General features: G+C 40.1%; 1 protein-coding gene across 2 annotated transcripts in view; it reads left to right on the top strand.

Moving 5' to 3' along the window:
• Window positions 1–2,332, top strand: part of LOC140478821 (D-beta-hydroxybutyrate dehydrogenase, mitochondrial-like) — a 39,752-nt gene extending 37,420 nt beyond the window's left edge. The window contains exon 6 of one of the 2 annotated variants that reach the window (XM_072572234.1): window positions 911–2,332. In XM_072572234.1, the coding sequence (XP_072428335.1) occupies window positions 911–1,380 (470 nt within the window). In that variant the 3' untranslated portion in view covers window positions 1,381–2,332. The remainder of the gene's footprint in view (window positions 1–910) is intronic. The other variant, XM_072572233.1, reaches the window with a different exon arrangement.
• The last annotated feature ends 21,089 nt before the right edge of the window (window positions 2,333–23,421 follow it).

Here is a 23,421-nt window from a genome sequence, read left to right as displayed (position 1 = left end):
TAATCCTTTGCTCCACAGTAACCTTGCAAAATCTGATCAGGCAATTAACAAACTCTTTCTGGACCGGAGCTCTTGCTACTTCAGCATCATTTCTTGATTTGCCTACAGACTACCATAAATAGTCTAGTGTGTGCCACTCAATCTTGCAATCTTGATTGAAAACTCAGATAACTCTCCTGATTAAGATATATTTAAGTAGTTAACAGCCTGGAAATTAAATAATGCCTGGAAAAATCCTTCAGGGTGTACGTCATTAGGAAAGCCACAAAGCCTTTTTTTAAATTATTCCATGTGATGTATGTAATTTGGCATAGAGTAAGGACATAGGCAGACTGTTTCCCATAGATTTTAGGAAGGTGAGGAATGAACTAGCTAACATCAAGTGAAAGGATGAATTGCCATTCAGGAATGTAGAGCGAAAATGACATGCTTCAAAAGAGGAAAAAAAAAGCAATCAGTACAATAAATACTCTGTTCCATTTTAAAAATAAAGGAAAATAAAGTGCTTTAGGATGTCATAGATAAAGAGAGAGTAGAAAGCAACTAAAATTAAAGAGGACAATGACAATAATGAGAAGCTAGGAAAATATGAGAAAGTAAATAGTGCCCATAGTGTTAGGTGCATTAGTCAGAGGGAAATGTGTCTGGGTGGGTTGCTCTTTGGAGGGTCGGTGTGGGCTTGTTGAGTGGAAGGGGCTGTTTCCACACTGTAGGGAATCTAATCTAATATAAAAGATTTCCTTTACTCATCAAAATCCTGGGAATTAAGTGAATGCATCTTAGTAAGAATTGAAAGTCTGAAAGCATCTGTGTAACTAGATGTGGCCTTTAAAATAATTTACTTGCTCACAACAAACCAGTTACAAAGCAATTTAAATTAATTTGTTTTTGCTGTTTCAAATGTTTATAGGTCGTGTTGTGAACATTGCCAGCATGTTCGGACGCATGAGTGTAGCGAGTCACTCTGCATACTGTATTTCGAATTATGGAGTGGAGGCGTTTTCAGATTGTCTACGCTATGAACAACGACGTTGGGGTGTTAAAGTCAGCATTATTGAGCTGGGAAACTATATAGCTGCCACAGGTTTCCTTACTCGTGATCATGTTGAAAACATCGCTGAAAAAATGTGGAATGAAACTGCTGAAATTGTACAGGAGGATTACGGGAGGTCTTACTTTGATCGACAGACATTGATAATGAAATCTTTCTGCAGCAACAGTACAAAAGACATGTCTCTTATTATTGATGCCATCATTGATGCACTAACCTCCAGATATCCATACAGCCGCTATGAACCAATGAATGCCTATTGGTGGCTTAGATTGCACATTTCAGCTCACTTACCTACTCCTATAGCTGATTGGTTGTACAGACATTAAACACCTTGCCAGTGCATTGCTAGAATGATCTGCTTCCACACCTTGTGCCAATTTCCTCATGCTTCCTACTCCTTTCTTCATTACCAGTGCCAACTAAGAACTACTGTAACCCAAGGACATTTAATGAAATTGCACAAAGTTAATCAAAGTTGTATTTTATAGCTTTTATACATACTTAATTATTTTTCCCTTGAACACATAGTGTTTGTCACAGGGTAACAGGTACTCAAAAAATGATGTAATACTGTTTATTTTTCAATGTACATATGTGTAATTCCATTCAACTGTGGAAACATTGTGTATTGTTCTTCAATATTTTTGTGTGTGAGGTACAACTTGTTAAATAAAAACATTCTTATGATTACACACAGAATGTATATTTCTTTTGGTCCTTATCATTTTCTTCTTTCTGTTTGTCATAGGCACCCAAAATACGAATTTGAAGCAGAAAATGATGATGGAGACAGTATAGTTATTGTAACATGATCAGCCATTTCAATCTCATATGAGGCCCCTGATTGAGGCTGTTAATCTGGGAGCCCTGGCTGACAGATAAATAGGAGTGCCACCAAGGGCGGTCTAATCAGTCTGTGGTGTGGACTGGTGCCAGGTGTCTTTTATTTAGATATATTGGGTCTGTGTTCTATGCACTGTTCTTTATTTGATTGCACTGTCTTGTCTGTGTTTGTTACTGTTACTTTGACTGAAAGTGGGACTTGAGGTTTGTCCTAATTTCCCTGAAAACTGGTTGAACGGTGGGGTTTAGGGTTTGACTTTTCTGCCCCTTCCCCTGTATATAGTGTTTTTTTTTTGTGAACTGCTGCTTTCTGTTTATTGTCAACTGTATTTTGTATTGTTTAATAAAATAAAAAAAAGGAGTGCCAAACACCCTGTCTACTCTGAGAGTTGGTTTTGAGGGAACTGGATCAGTGTCAAGGACTGTCCATGTGTAAATAAAGGGTGACTTGGTGATGGGCTACTGGCTTCTGTGGAGTTATTTCAGACAGTCATTGAATATTGTTATGATAGAGGTCAATTTTCTTTGTTAGGCAGGGGACCAAAGGTTATCGGAAATAGATGGCACTGTGAATCTGAAACACAAAACAGATCAACTATGATGTTATTGAATGGCAGAGCAAGCTTGATGGGCTGTATGGCTCATTCTTCCAAATTGATATGTTCATGGCCCCTTGAGCATGCTTCACTGTTCAATAAGATCATGGCTGATCTGATTGCTCTATATTCCTGCCTACTCCAATAATCTTTCACATCCCTCCTTGTTGAGAATCTATCCATTTCAACCTTAAAGATATCAAAGATTCTGCTTCCATTGTATTTTTCAGAAGAAAATGCAGATGGTTTATAAACCACCAAGAGAGAAAAAAAATCTTTCCTTATCTCTGCCTTTAGATGAGCAATCCCTTACCTTTAAACAGTGAATCCTACTTGTAGATTCTCCCACAAATGGAAGCGTCCTTTCCCAATTCATCTATTGAGACTGCTCAGAAGGACCTCCATGTTTCAATCATGTTATCTCTTACTGTTCAAAGCTCAGCAGATACAAGCCTGTCATGTCCAACCATTCTTCATAAGACAATCTGCCCATTCAGGAATTAATCTAGTAAACATCTCTAAACTGCTTCTAACATATTTACATCCTTCTTTAGATAAAGACATTGGTCTTACTAATGTCTTGTATAATTGAACCATAAACTCCCTATTTTTGTATTGTATTCCCCTTGCAATAAATCATAATATTCTATTAGCTTTCCTTCCTATTTGCTGTATCTGCACACTAATCATTTGTGATCCATGTACCAACGTACCCAGATCCCTCTGCATCTCAGAGCTCATCAATTTCTCACTATTTAGATCAATCCTTTTTATCCTTCCTTCCAAAAATGGACAATTTTGCATTTTCTCGCATTATTCTCCATGTGCTAAATCTTTTTCCATTCATTTAACTTCTCTATATTGCTTTCCAACCTTATGTCCTAAACACAACTTTCTTTCCAACCTAATTTTGTGTAATCAGGAAATTTAGCTTCCGTCCCTTCATCTATGTGATTTATATGAATTGTAAGAAGTTGACTCCTACCATTGATCCTTATGGCACGTCACTTTATCTTGCCAACCAGAAAATTACTTGTTTGCCGACTGTTCATTTCCTGTTAGCTAGTCAATCATCTATCCATGCCCGTACAGAGTGGCTTTTATTTTCCATTGTACCCTTTGTGCTGGCTTATCAATGTATGTTCATTTGCCATGTATACCAGCTACTTGCTGCAGACAGCTTCATCATTCCATTCATCCATAAGTTAGAACTCGAGCCAAAGAACCACACACTTATCACTGTTGCAAGTTGCACATTCCTATATTTCCATACACATTTTCAGCTATTTGATCATGGCGCGCACATCACCCAAACACATTGCACCACACATAACACAGATCCCTGTCTCTTGAAGAATAAGATGCTCCACGGCTTGTTGCAGATGAGACTTCCAAAAAGGAAGACAGGCACATCAGAGCATCTAAATCCCCACGGAAAAGATAGTGCTAGCCATTATTGTGATCTACATTGATGCAAGCAAGGCCAGCAATGAGACTGGAACCACGATGTTGCTATTCTATTATCTAGTCCTCCTCACATCACATTTCCTCCACTTTCCACACAACTTCTGATTTGCAAGCTGCAAATGGTGCATGTGAGCACTTTGTCTTCCTTTAACCCTAAACCTACCCCTTCACCATAGGCTCACCCTTTATTCTTTCTCATTTTTAACCCCCAGGAGGTGCAACCTAGATAAGGAGGGGAAGAACAGCAAGAAGACTGCATTTCCAGTATCGCTATCACTCAATTTTCATACTCACACTTGAATCCAGAAGGTTGCACCAACACTGAATAGTATCTCCCAACATAGAAACAGACCCTTTGGTCAAACTTGTCTATGTTAACCAGGTTTCCCAAACTGAACTAGTCCCATTTCTTTGCTTTTGACCCATACCTCTTTAAACCTTTCCTATTCATGTACCTGTCCAAATGTCTTTTAAATGTTGTTACTTTACTTGCATCTATCATTTCCTTTGGCAGTTCATTCCAATATGAACCACCCTGCCTGTGGAAAGAGTTGCCTGTCAGGTCCCTTTTAAATCTTTCTCCTCTCGCCTTAAAACTATGCCCTTTTGAACTCCCCACCCGAGAGAAAAGACCTTGGCTATGCCCCTTATCTATGCCCCTCATGATTTTATCAACTTCTATAGTGTCTTCCCTCAACCTTCTACACTACAGAGTAAAAAATCCCAGCCTACTCAGCTTCTCTTTATAACTGAATATATTTAAAGTTTTTCGATTTATATGGGAATTGGAGCAGGAGGCAAAGAAGTTGAGGTTGAAGCTTAACCATGGTTATACTAAATGGTTGAATAGGGTCAGTTGGCCATTGATCATCTCCTGCAGTTATTTTTTTGGTTAAATGTGAAGTGTAGCTTTACTTTCTTTTCCATTTTGCTTTATCAGAGACTCATTGTGGCCAGCTGCAAGATGATTCAAAAGATTAGGCTTTTCGTGAAGTCTGAAAAGAAGAACATTATTCCTGAAGACAAATCTACGATTGTACTGTGCTGTGAAAACAGACTCAAATGAGTCATGAGTCCATGTTTGCCTCTATTAGTCCTGGATGGTCATTTGTTGGCCACTATCCTATGCGTTTCATCTTTATATCTTGTCTTTTAAATTATTCTGCAGTAGTCAAACTACATTTTAATGCAATGTTTATTTACACAATAGTAGAACATACAGACATTGATCTACACTAACTCAGTGTGTCTCTGAGATCAGATCTCTAGTTTTCTCTCAGTCATGTGATTTTATGTCATCGTTACATTATGATCCCGTAAGTTCATGCTGTTAAAACATTACTCCGCAGTACTCCTGTCTAACCTGGGCATTTCTCTGAATGTATCCGTAGATACATTTTTGCCTATTTTCTAGTCTGGGTGTGACATTTGATGCTAAATGGAATAATGAACATTGTTTTATGAAGAAAATAAATGATATATTATAAGCACTGGAAATGTTGGACCAAACAGTCTGTTTCCATGCTGTATAACTCTATGATTCCAAGCAGATAGCATATATACCTATAGGTTGTTGCATTGTCAACATATGCATTATTTTGTTCAATCACTGCTGTTGATTGTACAGTTCATGTATTTTATTTTATGTAGATGGCGGGCATTAACTGGAGGTTAGCTAGGTCATTTGAAGCTTCACACTGTCTGATCCAGGCACAGGTTAGGACCTCAAGGTTACAAGCCACGGTTACTCTGGCAGAACCAGAAAATGATGCTGGAAGAGCTTGCACCTCAAGTAATAATGATTAAAGGCAGAGGTTCCTTCAGGAAGAGAACTTGTATCATACGCATAGAGAAAATACTGAGAAACCACCACATATATTCTTGTCTCTAGTCATGTTACTCATTGAAATTGAAAATTGGATGCTCACACGAGCAACCGAAAAGACAACTGTAGGACTATGAAGTATGAAGAAATGAGCAGAGGTCTGCTGAAAAGCAACATAGACTATAACTGTGGGCGTTGGGTTAAGATGTATGTGCTTGTAGTCTGTAACTAAATAAATAGTAAAGTCTTGAAGGATAATCTCCAGTCTTTCTGCGTCAATTTTTTTTTGGAGTAGAACAATTACTGTTCAACCACATGTTCTGCAAATACTAGATGATCTGATGCACCACAGACTCTCACTTCTCTTCAACTTTCACAACTTCTAGATCTAAGCTATTCCTTTGGAACAGTTTGGCACCCACTTGCTCACAGAGAGAAAATGCTTCATTTTTTTTCTATTGATAATTTTTTTCTATTGATTAGTATACATCCAGTTCTTTTAAGGTTTAAACTTCCAGCATGAAGGCGTTGTGGATTGGGACAAGGTGATATTCAATAATGAACAGGGCCTATGGGACAGAATATTCTCAAACTCTGACAAATTGGGCTACAGTGAGCAATTTGGGAAAGTCATGTGAGAAGTCAAGTAAGGCCTTCCTCAACATTAAGAGAAACAAATCCTGTTTTCCAACTGAATGATAACGGTAAGATTTTCTTTTTTTAAAAATTTTTTTTTTTATTTTATTTTTAAATTTTTTTTTCCCTTTTTTATTTAACCCACACACTACCGCCTAACTGCGGTAGTGCTCATTTTTCCCCAGCACCCATGGTGTGTGTGTGCAGGTGTGAAACACAGTGAAAGACACAAAGTGCACCAATCTTTATTCAATTTCCACCACCAGGAAGATAGGAAAAACACCCGAGTGGCCAGTGACAAGTACTGCCCTTCACATCAAAGGGCAATGCTGTGTGAAACGGTAAGATTTTCAGTGATGAGAGGCCTATTAATGGGGATTATTGCTAATTATCACCCTCATTATTACTGAATTTCATCTCATTAATGTGCACTAAATCACTGGTCTGATTAAAAACCAGATTCTGAGAATTCCCAACTTGCAAGTCAGACTCCTCCTCATCATTGCTTCTCCATATCTCCATCTTGGATGCCCAGGACCAATATCTCAAGTCACTAGTCAAGCAGGTAGACAGGTTGCTGTATGGCACCATGCTGTGTCCATCTCACACCTGCTCCATATACCAACAGCATACAAGGCAAACACTGCATACGCTGCAAACAAGTGGCCATGTCTCAATGCCTAAATGGAGCTTCCCTAAGCCAAGTCAAGGGAGACACCCGCCAGTCAGAGAATCCCAGTGCAATCAAGGGAAGCCTTATTATCAATCCAAGTGCTTGTGCACAATCAATCATTCAGTTGGTCAGGATCATCAAAAATCTCCTCTAGTATGGCTGAGGAATAAAAACCCACCTGCCCTGGCTTTGTCTGCCCCAATGGGCCAATTTCTTCCACAATGAGGGAAGGACAGAGACAGGAGAGATGAAGTGAGTGACACAGCTGTTAGCACTGGTGCAGGTGGGGAAAAAGGAAGGGAGGTGTCCCAAATAAACGAGTGAGCAGTGCACAAGACATGGTTTGTGGTGTTGTATGAAAAATGACTCCCAGCTACCTTATTGGCTACTTATTAAGAACTTCCAAAGACAGTTAGATACTAAAACAATTATTTAAGCTTCATTGCATGTGGCAACCAAAATAATTCGCTTCAAGTAAACATGGTAAGCCTTACAAGCTAACTTAGCTATTGTCTAATTAATGGTGGAATTTAGTTATGATTCCAACCAATGGTGTCTGTCTGTAGCTTGCTTCCTTATGAGGAGTGGCTTCTCTCTTGCTTGTTACATTCGCTGTCCATTATCTGTTCAAAACGCATCCTGTCCTGCCATTAAACCCTTAAATTATTCTGCAGGACAATAATTTGTTCTTTTGGCATAATGCAGCCAGTTATCAAGCAGTTGTGAAAACAACTAGCCTTGACTTCTTTGCCTGGGCATAGCTAATTGCCATATTGTTTTTAATTCCTTATACCATTATCTCAGAAAACAGTTTATTCTAGAAAGAGTTATTGCTGATTGGTTCAATCCCTGAATGGTTATTAAAATTCTGAAGTTTACACAGTCTCTCCTTTTTTTTTCAATATGATGACAAACACTAGTATAATTGGCCATTTTCCACCACATCAGTTCATATCCTAGCTGAGTTACTACACCAAAAACAAAGTGAACAAAATGTCACATTTTACTTATGTGGCACAGATTTACACAAACTAATAATCAATAAATGAATTACAAAAAAATAGTCATTAAGTATATCATGAAACAAAATAAGGTAAGCATACCAATCAATTTCTGTGAAATATGCTAATGATATTACACCTGTTGCAGTTCTAATTTCATATGTGTTAACTTAATTAATTCTATTTTCATTCACAGCATTTGTTGCTTACATCAACAACAAAACAGATTAATATAAGTAACTTATATCCAAGATATGAAATAACATGTAAATCTAAGCAGCTGTACGTACATTACTTCACAATTCTAGATATTGCCCCACTAAGTATATTCCTTAATAATTTTATTACCTGTCTTGATTATCTATTTCACTGAATCTTAATGTGTGACCTTCATTTCTTTCTCAAAAACCCTTTTATTTCTTGCAAACAAGACATAACTATTTCCCTAGGTGAATCTGTCACATCAAGAGTCACAGATTTTCTCTTCCTGATATTAACCAATTCCATTGTTCCCATGAGCATGGGTACTTATACTCAGAGTCATACAGCCAAACAACACAGGCACAGACCCTTCAGTCCAACTCATCCGCGTTGACCAGACACCCCAATCTGACCTAGTCCCACTTTCCAGCATTTGGCCCATATCCCTCTAAGCCATTCCTATTCACGTAACCATCCAGATCCCTATTAAATGTTGTAATTGTACCCAGCTTCACCATTTCCTCTGGCAGCTCATTCCAAACATGTACCACCCTTCACTTGAAAAAGTTACCCCCCTCAAGTCCTTTTAAAATCTTTCCCCTCCCCCCTGATCCTATGCCCTCTAGTTTTGGGAATCAACCACTTTAGAAAAAAGATATTGACTGTTCACCTTATCCATGCCCCTATTTGGTCAATCACCTGAATATCCAACTCTGATTATGTTGTCCTGAGTGGTACTTGAAATTTTGATTAGTTAACTGTTTCATTACCACTGGAATCAAAACTGCATGTGGCTTGTCCAGTTGTGTTGAGGTGATAGAAATGAACAGTGGTTTTATCAGTCTGTTGGCATTCCTTGAGTGCTGTCCCGACAAGCCTCCCCTCTTTTCTGCTGGGTAAGGTAGAACCACCTTAACTCTCATTCAGATGGTGTTTTGGATCACTCTAATATTTTGCAGTGCTGAGCATGTAACATTTTTTCATCTTCAGACACAGCAAGTAAGGCCTACTTTGCTCCCTCCAATAAATTAATAATTAGTCCATACTTCTGTTAATTAACTTAACTCTCAAAGATTATTCTTAAATTCCTGTCAGGCTACTAAGTTTAGTATCATCATTCATTACACCAAATATACTACTAACTTGAGAAGTTAATTGATTTAATCAATCACTTATAGCACTGACATCTAGGCAATTAACTATAGAAACTCCTGAACCGTAAGTGCCTGCAAGTCTGCTGTCAAACTTCTGTGTTTTCTATTTTTCTTTGTGATTTTGTCACCATCATGATTAAGCAAAGCCTTGACCAATTCCTTATAAATGTTCGGTAAAGATTTTGGACACCATGATGGTAACTGAATACCTGAGAAATACAGAATTACCAGTACCAATTAATGATAAACATGTTCATGCAATGCTTTATCCGTGTTTCACATAACTGTCCTTCCTTTGGGTCCTTCTTTCCCTACAGAATTTTCAGTTGCTTTTGATGTAAGTGCAAATGTGATCTGAAGTTCTATGTAAATTGTCAATGAAAATGGACTTGACTTCTGTATGACCGCTACATGGAAAATTAACACATGAGGTTGTAGATGGAGACGTTTCCCAATGCTATTGGTCTGCAAACATCAGCACTTGGTGGAATAATGCAGTCACCATATATACCTGTACACAAGTAACAGTGTGTCCTTCTGATGAACTGGTTAAATGCATAGACCTCTGTATCTCTGACAAAGGGGATGGTATCATGACCCTCATGGAACCGCAGAGGGGCTTATGGTTACATGATAGCACTTCCACTCAACATTGGATCCTGGCTGCTGACTCTACTTCACTTGTGAAAGCTAGTCAGCATTACAATTCCAATTATCATCTTTATTATTTATCTAAAGCTCAAAAACAAAAGATCAGGTAGTTTCTGCTCTAATTTACAGTTTACAATGATCCTTAATCCAAATTTTGTTCTTCCAAAATTGGGATTGTTGCCTGTGAAATATTCAATACAGGCACTTCAACCAATTTATTTCTCCAAGAACACATTTATACAGGTGCTGTTACTTTATGAGACAAGAAAAATGACTGCAGTTCAAACATAGTTTTATTCCTCTTTATTCTCTCTCTCTCTCTCTCTCTCTCTCTCTCTCTCTCTCTCTCTCTATCTAACGTTTGGACAGGGTTTTGGGAATTGATTGAGGTTCGGGTCTGGCTTCTGCTAAATTACCATTCCAGTCCTTCTAAGTCTAAAGTGTTCAAAAATGCACATCACACCCCTCTGACATTCCAAGAGACAGATTTTAGCCCTTATTGTGGCTGATTATAGAGTTTACCCACACCCTTAACTAACCTAGTTTCAAATTCTGCTATTTGTTCATCTCACTTTTCAAAACATCTGGTTAATAGCCCAATTAGTGGTCGATTGCATCTACTCTCCGTTATGATGGTGGATTTTCACTAACTCTTTCTTTTTACTTTGGGCTTGTACTACACTGCAATAGGTGGATCAAGGGAACCTTTATCAGAGTCAGGATTATAATCATATTTCATGCCCTGATCCATATAGCATACAGCTTCGCTCTCAAATGATCCCTAGTCAGACTGCTCCGTCGGTCCCATAATTGCTGTACAGCTTCCAAAGTGCAGAAAAAGCCTCTCTAACTGGGAAGCTGTGACTTCCAGGCATCAATCTCTCATTGACATTGAGAATGATCAGCAGTCTGCACCTGTTGTTCAAGTTGTACTTGATGTAGAACTTTGTGTTGCCTTTGCTTGAGTCTTAATTTTTGACTCCTGAACCTGCCTCTGTACCTTCTCACTATTACTGTTCACTGTCTCAAACTGACTTTCATCATTTGAGAGGTAAACTATCTTCTCCTGATTGTCAGTCTCTACAGAATCAACCTTTCCCTTTAATTCTGTGTTTTCCGATTGGAAAACTGCCCTTTTCTGACTAGAAATTTCTAGGGTTTCAAATTTTTGTTTTATCTCTGCATTTTTTGTGATTTCATATTTTCAGTCTTCAAGTCACTTATCTCAGCATTTCCCAGTTTCAATGTATACTTCACATACCAGGTCCCTGCATAAAAACAAGTTCACGTCATCCCATCTTGTTTGTGTGTGTGCTTTCCCAAGGACTTCCTAACAACCTCTAACAAATGATTTGATGCATCTGTTCTTGTAACATCATAAGGTCCACCATACTCTATCCACTTTGACAGTTTCTTATTCAAATACTCCTTAACCATGACCTCCCATTCAGGTTGATTGTCTGCCATGATTGCATAGTAAAGATTCAAAACCAAATTTTAGATTACAAACGTTTAAACATTCAATTAAACCTGAAAAAGCGTTATTGTAAATTCCAGAGATGCCAATTGTCGCCTTTTTCTCATCCACCCATTTGAATCCTGGCCATCATCTGGTTCTCTTAATTCAAGCTCAGGTTTGGTTTTTAAGAATTCAAGACTAGTGCATTTGATTTCAGAACAACTTGGGGTGACTTCTTATTGAAGCCCATCCAGAGACACCAATTGTCGCAAGCTATTGGGCGGCACGGTGGCACAGTGGTTAGCACTGCTGCCTCACAGCGCCAGAGACCCAGGTTCAATTCCCGCCTCAGGCGACGAACTGTGTGGAGTTTGCACGTTCTCCCCGTGTCTGCGTGGGTTTCCTCCGGGTGCTCCGGTTTCGTCCCACAGTCCAAAGATGTGCAGGTCAGGTGAATTAGCCATGCTAAAATTGCCCGTAGTGTTAGGGAAGGGGTAGATGTAGGGGTATGGGTGGGTTGCGCTTCGGCGGGGCGGTGTGGACTTGTTGGGCCGAAGGGCCTGTTTCCACACTGTAAGTAATCTAATCTATCTTCAATTAAGTTACTCATTAAAAAAACACTTCAATACGCTAAGGGTTAGTTAATACTTATTGCGTGTAGCAACCAATGTAAGACCCCTCAAGTAAGCAAGTTAAGCCTTACAACTCAGCTATTACCCAATTAATGCTGGAATTTAGCTATGATTCCAATCAATACTGTCTGTATCTGGATAGGCCAAACATTTGATCCTTGTGCAGTATGCCGCCAAAGAGTCCCAAACTTCAATTCTTATTGGATTTTCAGTCTTGTACAATTGCTGAAATAACATTATTGATGCTCCTTTAGATCCATTCATCCACAATATTGCTTATACTTATGAAGTCATTCGATCTATTGCTTACCTTCACATTGGGAATAGCTTTTCTGTTCTTTGTTACATTTGGTGTTTGTTTGTTTGAAACACATCCTGCCATCCCAGTAACTCCTTCAATATTTCTGTAGGGCAATAACTTCTCCTTGTTTGACAAAGCAGCTACATATCAAGCAGTTGTTAAAACAGTTTGTTATGTAGCTTTGATTCCTTCAAGGTACCATGGTGGTTCAGTGATTAGCAATGTTGCCTCACAGTGGTTAGCACTGTTGCCACATAGTGCTAGGATCCTGGGTTTGATTCTAACCTCAGGTGACTGTTTGTGTGGATTTTGCACACTTTCTCTGTGTTGAGTTTGCGCACTTTTTCTGTGTCTGCATGAGTTTCCTCTCACAATCCAAAGAGGTGCAGGTTAGGTGGATTTGCCATATTAAATTGTCCATAGTGTCATAGGGATGTGCAGGGTAGGTGGATTAGCCATGGGAAATTCAGCATTACAGCAATAGACTGGGGTGGGGAGTGGTGAGTCCAGGTGGGATGCTCTTTGGAGGGTCAGTTTGGACTTGATGGGCCGAATGGCCTGCTTCCATACTGTAGGATTCTATGGTGATTCCTGAGCATAGCTAATTAGCATATTGCTGTTAATTCTTTGTCCCATTATCTCAGTAAGCAGTTTATTCTTGAAAAAATTATCATTAATTATTTTGATCCCAGAACCATATTAAAGTTCTGAAATTTACAGTATCATAATGGTGTCAAGGAAATTATCTGGGTGAGTGAGTGAGGGAAGATGTTGTATGCAACAGTGAGAGTTCTAAATCAATGGAGTTTAGAAAGAAAGTTCAAGATGGAGGATGGGAAAAAACTGTGGCTATAAAAGCTGCACCTTTTTTGAGGTAGTTTCAGCTTTGGAGCTGATTTCCGCAAATTCCAGAAGCAGTAATTACTGTTTTATAAGCTGTTGCATTGTTTTAGAACTTTGGTGAGAAAAGAGATCAAAACAGTGGCATTTCAAAGAGGAGGAAGAGAGACAAAATAGTGAAAACATGGAAAGTGAAGCAATGGATAAGTAAACCTGCACAGCTGTTGACCCAGCAGTAAACCTGCACAGCTGGTGCCTCCGCTGTTTGGTTTCAAGTATCTCTGGATATCAGAGTTTGTCTAAGAAAAATAAACAAACAGTAAGATTTACAACTGATCTTGGAGAAACCTGGGTGGGAGAGCTTACAGCAAGGAAGCAGCTAAGTAGCTAGTTTTTTAAAGTGTACACTTTTTTTGTAAGTCTACAACAGTGAGTAGAATGGGTTCTTTTTGATTAAGTGTTTTTATTGAGAACTGTCTCTTGATTAAACTTTAAGAATATAAAACATAAGTACTACATTGGCCTGGAGCAGTGTTTTTTGAACAGTAAGACTGGGCTATTTTCTGAGTCTATAGATTGTTAAGGTGCAAAGATGGCCTTTAGCAAAGTGATGTCCTCTTCCTGTCAAATGAGGGAAACTATGGAGAGTTTGCATTTTACTGATTATTATGCCTGCAAGAAGTGTGTTTGGTTGTGAATCCTATTGGAGTGCATGGATCGATTGGAGCAACAGTTAGAGGCTATGAGGAATTTACAGGAGCCAGGGATTATGATGGATGGCAGATGCAGGAAAGGAGAAAAACTGCAGATACAGTCAGGTAGGTGGGTTACCTCCAGGAAAGGTAGGAGAGAGAAGCATGTCGTGCAGGAGTCTCTTGTGGCTATCCCCGTCTCAAACAAAAATGTTGTTCTGGCAAATGTAGAGGGCAATGCACTCTCAGGGGAATGTAGCACTGCCAGCCATGTTCCTGGTATTAACACAGGCTCTAATGTAACAAAGGGTGTGTCAGGTTCCAAGCGATTTATTGTGATAGGAAACTCTCTAGTCAGAGGCACAGACAGATGTTTCTGGAACCGGCAGTGAGAAAGCAGAATGGTGTGTTGCCTACCTGGTGCCAGGATCATGGATATCTCACAGGGAGTGCAGAATATACTCAAAGGGGAGAGGAATCACCAGAAGGCCATTGTATACATTGGAACTAATGACATAGGGACGGAAAAGGATGAGATTCTGAGGAGGGAATATAGGCAATTAGGCAGAGATTTTAAAAGGTGATCCTTGAGGGTAGTAATATCTGGATTACTCCCAGTGTCACAAGCTAGTGAGGGTAGGATATGAGGATAGAGCAGATTAATGCATGGCTGAGGAGCAGGTGCAGGGGAGAAGAGATCATATTTTCAGATCATTGGAATCTCTTCTGGGGTAAGGAGGACAGATTGCATCTGAATTGCAAGGGGACTAATATACTGCTGAGGAGATTTGCTAGAGCTGCTCGGGAGGTTTTAGGCTAGTAAGGGGTGAGGTGGTGGTGGGGAGTGGGGTGCTGGGGGCGGGGGGGGGGGGCGGTGCGAGAGGTTAGTGAGTGCGATGGAGTATGACCCAAGGAGACAATGAGAAAAGAGATCAGTCTGAGACTGGTGCAGGTGGGAAAAGGAATAAGTCAAACAGGGCAGGCAAGAACAAATCAGAGAACGAGATAGGACTGATAAATTAAACTGCATTTATTTCACTGCAAGAGGCCTAACAAGTAAGGCAGATGAACTCAGGCATAGTTGGGAGCATGGACCTAGGATATCATAGTGATTACAGAGACGTGGTTCAGAAATGAACAGAACTGGCATCTTAATTTGCCAAGGTATAAATGCTATAGGAAGGATAGAAATGGGGGCAAGAGGTGAGGGGGAGTTGCATTTTTGAGTAGGGATAAATTACAGGATTAGTTAAGGAGGATATTCCTGGCAATACATCCAGGGAAGTTATTTGGGTGGAACTGAGAAATAAGAAAGGGATGATCCTCTTACTGAGATTGTACTACAGACCTTCCAATAGTCAGAGAGAGGGAAGTTGAGAAACAAATTTGAAAGGTGGTGTCAGTTTCCATAAGAATAATAGGGTGGTTATGGTAGGGGATATTAACTTTCCAAACATAGATTGGTACTGCCATTGTGTTAAGTGCTTGGATGGAGAGGGGTTTGTTAAATGTGTACAAGAAAAGTTTCTGATTCAGTGTGTGAATATTACTATTAGAGAAGGTGCAAAACTTGACCTACTCTTGGGAAATAAGGCAGGGCAGGTGACTGAGGTGTCAGTGGGGGAGAACTTTGGGGCCAATGACCATAATTCTATTAGTTTTAAAATAGTGATGTGGAGAGATAGCCCAGACCTAAAAGTTGAAGTTCTAAATCGAAGAAAGTCTAATTCTGATGGTATTAGGCAAGAACTTTCAAAAGTTGATTGGGGGTGGAATTTCTCAGGGTAAAGGGATGGCTAGAAAACTGGAAGACTTCAAAAATGAGATAATGAGAGTATGAGACAGTATGTTCCTGTTAGGGTGAAGGTAAGACTGGTAGGTGTAGGGAATGCTGGATGACGGGAGAAATTGAGGTTTTTGCCAAGAATTAAGAGGAAGCGTACATCAAGTGTAGACAACATGGATTGAGTGAATCCTCAAAAGAGCATTAAGGCCATAGGAGAATACCTAAGACAAAAATCAAGGGGGTAGAAAGAGGATATGAGATACCTTGGGCAAATACATTCAGGACAAAAGAGTAACAAGGGATAGAATAAGGCCCCTTAAAGATTAACAAGGCAGCCTAAGTGTGTCATAGAGTCAAAGAGATGTACACCATGGAAACAGACCCTTCAGTCCAACCTGTACATGCCAACCAGGTATCCCAACCCAATCTGCCACCTGCCAGCACCTGGCCCATATTCCTCCAAATCCTTCCTATTCATATACCCATCCAAATGCCTTTTAAATGTTTAGAACCACAGAAGATGGGGGAGATACTAAACAACTATTTTGCATCAGTGTTTGCTGTAAAGAAAGACATGGAAGACAGAAAATGTGGGGAAATAAATACCGATATCTTGAAAAATGTCCAAAAGTGGTGCTGGACGTCTTAAAATGCATGAGGGTGGATAAATCCCTGAGACCTGATCAGGTGTACCTAGAACTCTGTGGGAAGCAAGGGAAGTGATTGCTGGGCCCCTTGCTGAGATATTTATATAATCGATAGTCACAGGTGAGGTGCAGGAAGATTGGAGGTTGGCTAACGTGGTGCCACTATTTAAGAAAGGTGGTAAGAAAAAGCCAGGGAACTGTAGACCGGTGAGCCTGACATCAGTGGTAGACAAATTGTTGGAGGGAATCCTTAGGGACAGGATTTACAAGTATTTGGAAAGGCAAGGACGGATTAGGGATAGTCAACATGGCTTTGTGTGTGAGAAATTGTGTCTCACTATCTTGATTGAGTTTTTGAATAAGTAACGAAGAGGATTGATGATGGCAGAGCTGAGGATGCGATCTATATGGACTTCAGTAAGGTGTTTGACAAGGTTCCACATGATAGTTTGGTTGGCAAGTTTAGATCACGTGGAATACAGTGAGAATTAACCATTTAGATTCAGAACTGGTTTGACAGTTCATGGTGGTAGAGGTTTGCTTTTTAGACTGGAGGCTTACTACCAGCGATGTGCCACAAGGATTGGTGCTGGATCCATGGCTTTTCATCATTTATATAAATGATTTGGATATGAACATAGTAAGTTTGCAGATGACATCAAAATTGGAAGTGTAGTGGACAGCAAAAAAGGTTACCTCAGAGTACAACAGGATCTTGATCAGATGGGACAATGGGCCAAGGAGTGACAGATGGAGTTTAATTTAAATGAATGTAAGGTGCTGCATTTGGAAAGGCAAATCAAGGCAGGACTTATACACTTAATGGTAAGGTCCTGGGGAGTGTTGCTGAGCAAAGAGACTTTGGAGTACAGGTTCATAGTTCCTTGAAAGTGGAGTCACAGGTAGACAGGATAGTGAAGAAAGCATTTGATATGCTTGCCTTTATTGGTCAGTATATTGAGTATAGGAGTTGAGAGGTCATGTTGCGGCTGTACAGGGAATTGACTAGGTCACCTTTGGAACATTGCATGCAGTTCTGGTCTCCCTGCTATAGAAAAGATGTTGTGAAACTTGGAAGGGTTCAGAAAAGATTTCCAAGGATGTTGCCGGGTTTGGAGGATTTGAGTTATAGGGAGCAGCTGAATAGGCTAGGGCCATTTTCCATGGAGTCTCAGAGGCTGAGTGGTGATCTAATAGAGGTTTATAAAATCATGAGGGGCATGAATAGGCTAAATAGCCAAGGTCCTTTCCCTGGGATGGGGGAATCCAAAACTAGGGGGCATAGGTTTAGGGTGAGAAGGGAAAAATTTTAAAAAGACCTAAGGGGCAACTTTTTCGTGCAGAAGGTGATGCTGTTATGAAATAAGCTGCCAGATGAAGTTGTAGAGGCTGGTACAATTACAATATTTAAAAGGCATCTGAATGAATATATGAATATGAAGGGTTTAGAGGGATATGGTGGCTAATGGGACTAGGTTAATTCAGGATATCTAGTTGACATGGATGAGTTGGACTGAAGGGTCTGTTTCCATGCTGTACATCTCTATGATTCTATAAAAGCGGGCATCTGGTGGAAATGTATAAAGTTCTAACAAGACCAAAAAGACAAGATGCAAAGAGGATGTTTTTCCTCTTGGGGACTCTAGAATCAGCAGACGCAGTCTCAAGATACAGTATCGACCACTTAGGGCTGAGATGACAAAATAGTTCTTCACTCAATGGAAGAACATTGAGATCTCATTGTACCCTGAGATAGCCTTTTACACTGTCCACTACACTTCCAATTTTGGTATCATCTACAAAATACCCATTTTCTGGATTAGTGGTGCTGGAAGAGCACAGCAGTTCAGGCAGCATCCAAGTAGCTTCGAAATCGACGTTTCAGGCAAAAGCCCTTCATCAGGAATAAAGGCAGTGAGCCTGAAGCGTGGAGAGATAAGCTAGAGGAGGGTGGGGGTGGGGAGAAAGTAGCATAGAGTACAATGGGTGAGTGGGGGAGGGGATGAAGGTGATAGGTCAGGGAGGAGAGGGTGGAGTGGATAGGTGGAAAAGGAGATAGGCAGGTAGGACAAGTCCGGAGAAGTCATGGGGACAGTGCTGAGCTGGAAGGTTAGAATTAGGGTGAGGTGGGGCAAGGGGAAATGAGGAAACTGTTGAAGTCCATATTGATGCCCTGGGGTTGAAGTGTTCCAAGGCGGAAGAGGAGGCGTTCTTCCTCCAGGCATCTGGTGGTGAGGGAGCGGCGGTGAAGGAGGCCCAGGACTTCCATGTCCTCGGCAGAGTGGGAGGGGGAGTTGAAATGTTGGGCCACGGGGCGGTGTGGTTGATTGGTGCGGGTGTCCCGGAGATGTTCCCTAAAGCGCTCTGCTAGGAGGCGCCCAGTCTCCCCAATGTAGAGGAGACCGCATCAGGAGCAACGGGTACAATAAATGATATTAGTGGATGTGCAAGTAAAACTTTGATGGATGTGGAATGCTCCTTTAGGGCCTTGGATAGAGGTGAGGGAGGAGGTGTGGGCGCAGGTTTTACAGTTCCTGCGGTGGCAGGGGAAAGTGCCAGGATTGGAGGGTGGGTTGTAGGGGGGCGTGGACCTGACCAGGTAGTCACGGAGGGAACGGTCTTTGCGGAAGGCGGAAAGGGATGGGGAGGGAACACAAAACTACCCATACCTCCTATGATCATCCCAAATCATATGGTGAACCCATGGAATTCCCGATCACAGAAGGCTGTAGAAACCAAGTTGCTGAATGTAGTCAAAAAGGAGATAGTTTATCATGTTTAAAATGACATTAAGAGGTATGAGAGAAAATGAGAATTTGGCATTGAGATATAGGATCAACCATGATCATGCTGAATGGTAGGGCAGGCTGAGGGGCTGAGTGGCCTATTTCTACTCCTAGATTCTGTGTTTTTATTTTTCTATCGATGAGCCTTTTTGGGACATGTATGCTGTAGTAGAGATTGAGTGAGTATGAGGAAGCAGAAAGAATATGATGGCACTTAACCTGGCACAACAGAAACCCCATTGGCCTTCTTCCTGCATGATTGGGTGTTCCTTTGGATGAATGAAACCACACTGATGTGAATGGCATCCTGAGACTAGGCTTTGAGGGTTTAGGGTCAAGATTAGAGTGATGCTGGAAAAATACAGCAGCTCAGGCAGCATCCAAGGAGCAGGAAATATCGATGCTTCAGGCAAAAGTCCTTCATCAGAAATGTGAGGGTCTAGTGTCATGGGCTTTTCTGCTAATCCGTTGGAAAAGGATATGTCTGCACCAGCCCATCCACCATTTCTAAGTCCCTACCCTCAAAGAAGGGCACTAATATCACCTAATCTGCTATATCTGGGGCAAGTGTCACTGACCATGCAATGCAGCTCTTCACTGTCAGTGCTTGACCAAGGGTATGCAATGGCCTATTATAACGCTAGAAGGGATTCTATAATAAACCAAAATATCTTGGCAATAGTGAATATTTCTGGCTACAGCTAGTGGGTGAATGAGGCTAATGTTTGATGAGAGTTGCACTAGAGGGGCCTGGTAGGTAGTTAGAGTTTGGGAGTGTGAGAAAACTCGCTAGTCATAGCAGACAGAAACCTTTTATAAATCTTGATGAAAATGACACTTTCCTAAAATATGGAAAGATTCAGGTCTATTCCACCCTATTTCTCTGTAAAGTGTCTAACAGGAAATGCTGCCTGGTCTTCAAACTGTGGAGTATGTTATTGGAGATGTAACTATAATATTATATTGCCCAAAGCTGCTTCCCTTAAGAAGGTTTATCCTTAGTTAAATTAGTGTGAAGAAGATGGAAAAAAGTATTTGCAAATTTTTGTATTGAGATTAAAAAAAAACAGCAGGGCAATTTACCTTGACAGTCAATGTGACAGAGACTGAATGGACTTTCTTGATAAAGTCAGCGTAGCTGCTTCTCCAACAGTCATTGTTAAAACAGTAAAACTACTACTTTTATTTAATTTTAATCCAAGTTGAAGTGTGTTCTAGGTGTAAATTGGCTTCAAGCAAGTGATCCCCTACTTCCAATAGTATGAGAGTGTTAATAAATTGCAAAAACAGCATTGTTTGATTGGAGTGGGGGTGGTGGGGCTGTTTCTGCTTACTGAACAAATGTTATGTCCTCGGTCAAGGTTACCTTCCACTTCAAATCTTATCTGAACTTGTTTTGGTACTGTGGCCCTGAACAGGATAAACATAAATTCAACCAATTTGCCAAACTTGAGTATCATATGTTTGCTGACTTTAGATCAAAGTTAATAGTGAAGTTCACGATGGTATGTGTCAAGGTCTGGTGGTTTACACAAACAAACTAACAAGTAACATAATTTTTTCATGATGATATATCAAAAAATCAAGTATTTTATTTTGTGTTAATGAAATGGTTCATTTCTGCCGTATGTTGGGACTAGTTTTAACTAAATTTATTAAGTCATTTTCTAATGTACTCCCTTAAGTTGACTTATCAATGCTGAGAAAGTAGAATGCAATCAGCTTTCAGAGAATTACAGAGTTTCCTCCATATTCCCAAGTGAAAACAAGCAACGCACATGTGGAGGATTGAGGATGAATAAATAGAAGGCCCCCTGCCTAAATTATTTTCCTAAAGTTCATGAATCAAAGTTTCTTCTCCTCCTTGAATTGTAAAAGGTTAGTGTGCAGGTACACAAGTAACTAGGAAAGTGAACAGAATTTTGTAGTGTTTTGCAAAGGGAATTGAATGCAAGAATAAGAAGGTTATGTTTCAGTTATACAGGACATAAATGATATCATTTATTATTTAATGAAGCGAGTGGTGTTGGATCTGCCATGATCCCATTGATGAGTGGAGCAGGCTTTAGGGGCTGAAGGGCCTACTTCTGTTCCTATTTCTAATGTAAGGGGTGGGTTGTTCTTATGAGGAAATAATGAGCTTTCTCCAAACTTCCAAAAGAAAAGAAATTCTCATTCTGAGATCCTTTACATTTAAACAGTATCCCCTAGGTATAGTCTCTCTCAAAAGGGGAAACATTCTTTCAGCATCCACTCTATCAAATCTCCTCAGGATCATAGAAACATGGAACATAGGAGCAGGAGTAAGCCATTTGGCCCTTCAAGCCTGCTTCACCATTCTGTATGATCATCACTGATCATCTAACTCAATACCTTGTTCCTACTTCTTTCCACATCCTTTGACCTCTTTTAGCCATAAGAACTTTAATCAAATCTTTCCTGAAAGCATTTCATATTTTGGCCTTAACCACTTTCTGTGGCAGAGAATTCCACAGGTTTAACATTCTCTGAGTGAAGAAATTTCTCACAATTTCAGTCCTAAATGGTCTATCCCATATCATTAGACTATGACCCCTGGTTCTGGCCTCCTTAGTCACTATGAACTTCCTTTCTGTGTTTACACTGTCTAGTCCTGTTAGAATTTTATTACTTTGTTTTGTAAACACCAATGCACATAATCCTAAACAATTCACTTTCTTTTCGTATGTCAGTCCTGTAAACCCTGGAACCAGCCTGACGAACTCCCTCCATAACAAAAACATCCTTCCTCAGACCAAAACTGCACACAATACTCCAAGTGCAGTCTCACAAAGGCTCTGTACAATTTTAGCAAGACATCTCTGCTCCTACTCCAAACCTCTTGCAATGAGAACCAACGTACTAACTACCTTTTACTGCATACTGCACCTGCATGATCACTTTCAGCAACTGATGTACAAAGACACACAGGTCTTGTTGCCCGCCCCCTTTCCCAATCTATCTCCATTCAAGTAATAATCTGTCTTTCCGTTTTTGCTACCAAACTGGATAGCTTCACATTTTTAAATAATATATTTTTATTGAGAAAAAATAGATATTTTAATATTACAACATGTACAAAACAATGCAATTCAAAACAGTACAAAAAAATCCCCAAATAATAAAAAAAATCCCCAACCCACCTGCATATACAAATGTATAAACATATATAGAAAAATATAGAATTTAAAAAAACCCAAACTAGCTACTTAACTAAATAAATAACCAACAACAAACAAATGAATAGTAATAACTCAGACCAGCCAAACAAAATGCTCATACATTCACAGCTCCTCCTCCTTGGATATTGGACTCGTGAAACACAATCGTTATGGCTATATAAAAGCCCTTGTTAACGTGGAAGATAAATCTGTGTCAAAGTATTCCAAAAAGGGCTGCTATGTCTTATAAAAATTCTCAGTTTTGTGGTGTAGTATATTTGTGAGAAAATCCAGGGGAATATGCTCCATAGCAATCTTCCGCCAACCCAACAGGCCTGGGGTTTTTTCGGATATCCAACCTAGCAAGATATTCTTTCTCACAGAATGTGAGAATATTGAAAAGTTTTTTCTTATGCACATCTGCAGGAAATGCAGTGGGTAGGCCCAAAAAGAGAGATATAGGGTCCTTCCCCATCCTTACACCCAAAATCCTCTCCATTGCTCCCGTCACAGCACTCCAATATGTTTGAAGCCTATTGCAAGACCAAAGACAACGGGTAAGAATGCCTGTGCAGACCTTGTACTTGGGACATGCCGAAGATACCCCTGGTTTAAATTTTGACAAACGGCCTGGAGTCAAGTGGACTCTGGGGAGAATCTTCAACTGTAAAGCATGGGTCCTATTGCAAATTGATATCTTCCTTGTATTCTCCCAAATATCCTCCCATGCCTCTGAGGAAACTTTAATATCCAGCTCTCTTTCCCACAACTTGCAGGGTTGATCAGACTCATTTGAGGGGGCACCCCCCAATTGATGATATAAAGTACTGACAGAGAGTGTACTCTTAGCCCTTAGCACCCTCCTCACTATGTTGGATTTGTAGAGATCAATCAAAAGTGTGGTCTTTTTTGGAATAAAATCCCTAACTTGAAAAAAACGATACAGGTCTGTATTAGATAACTCATACTTCTGTACTAACTGAACAAAGGACATCATT

This window comes from Chiloscyllium punctatum, chromosome 6 (assembly GCF_047496795.1).
Source record: "Chiloscyllium punctatum isolate Juve2018m chromosome 6, sChiPun1.3, whole genome shotgun sequence".
NCBI classification, from domain to species: domain Eukaryota; kingdom Metazoa; phylum Chordata; class Chondrichthyes; order Orectolobiformes; family Hemiscylliidae; genus Chiloscyllium; species Chiloscyllium punctatum.
The sequence above is the reverse complement of the archived record's forward strand: the minus strand, read 5'-3'. Positions and strand labels throughout refer to the sequence as shown.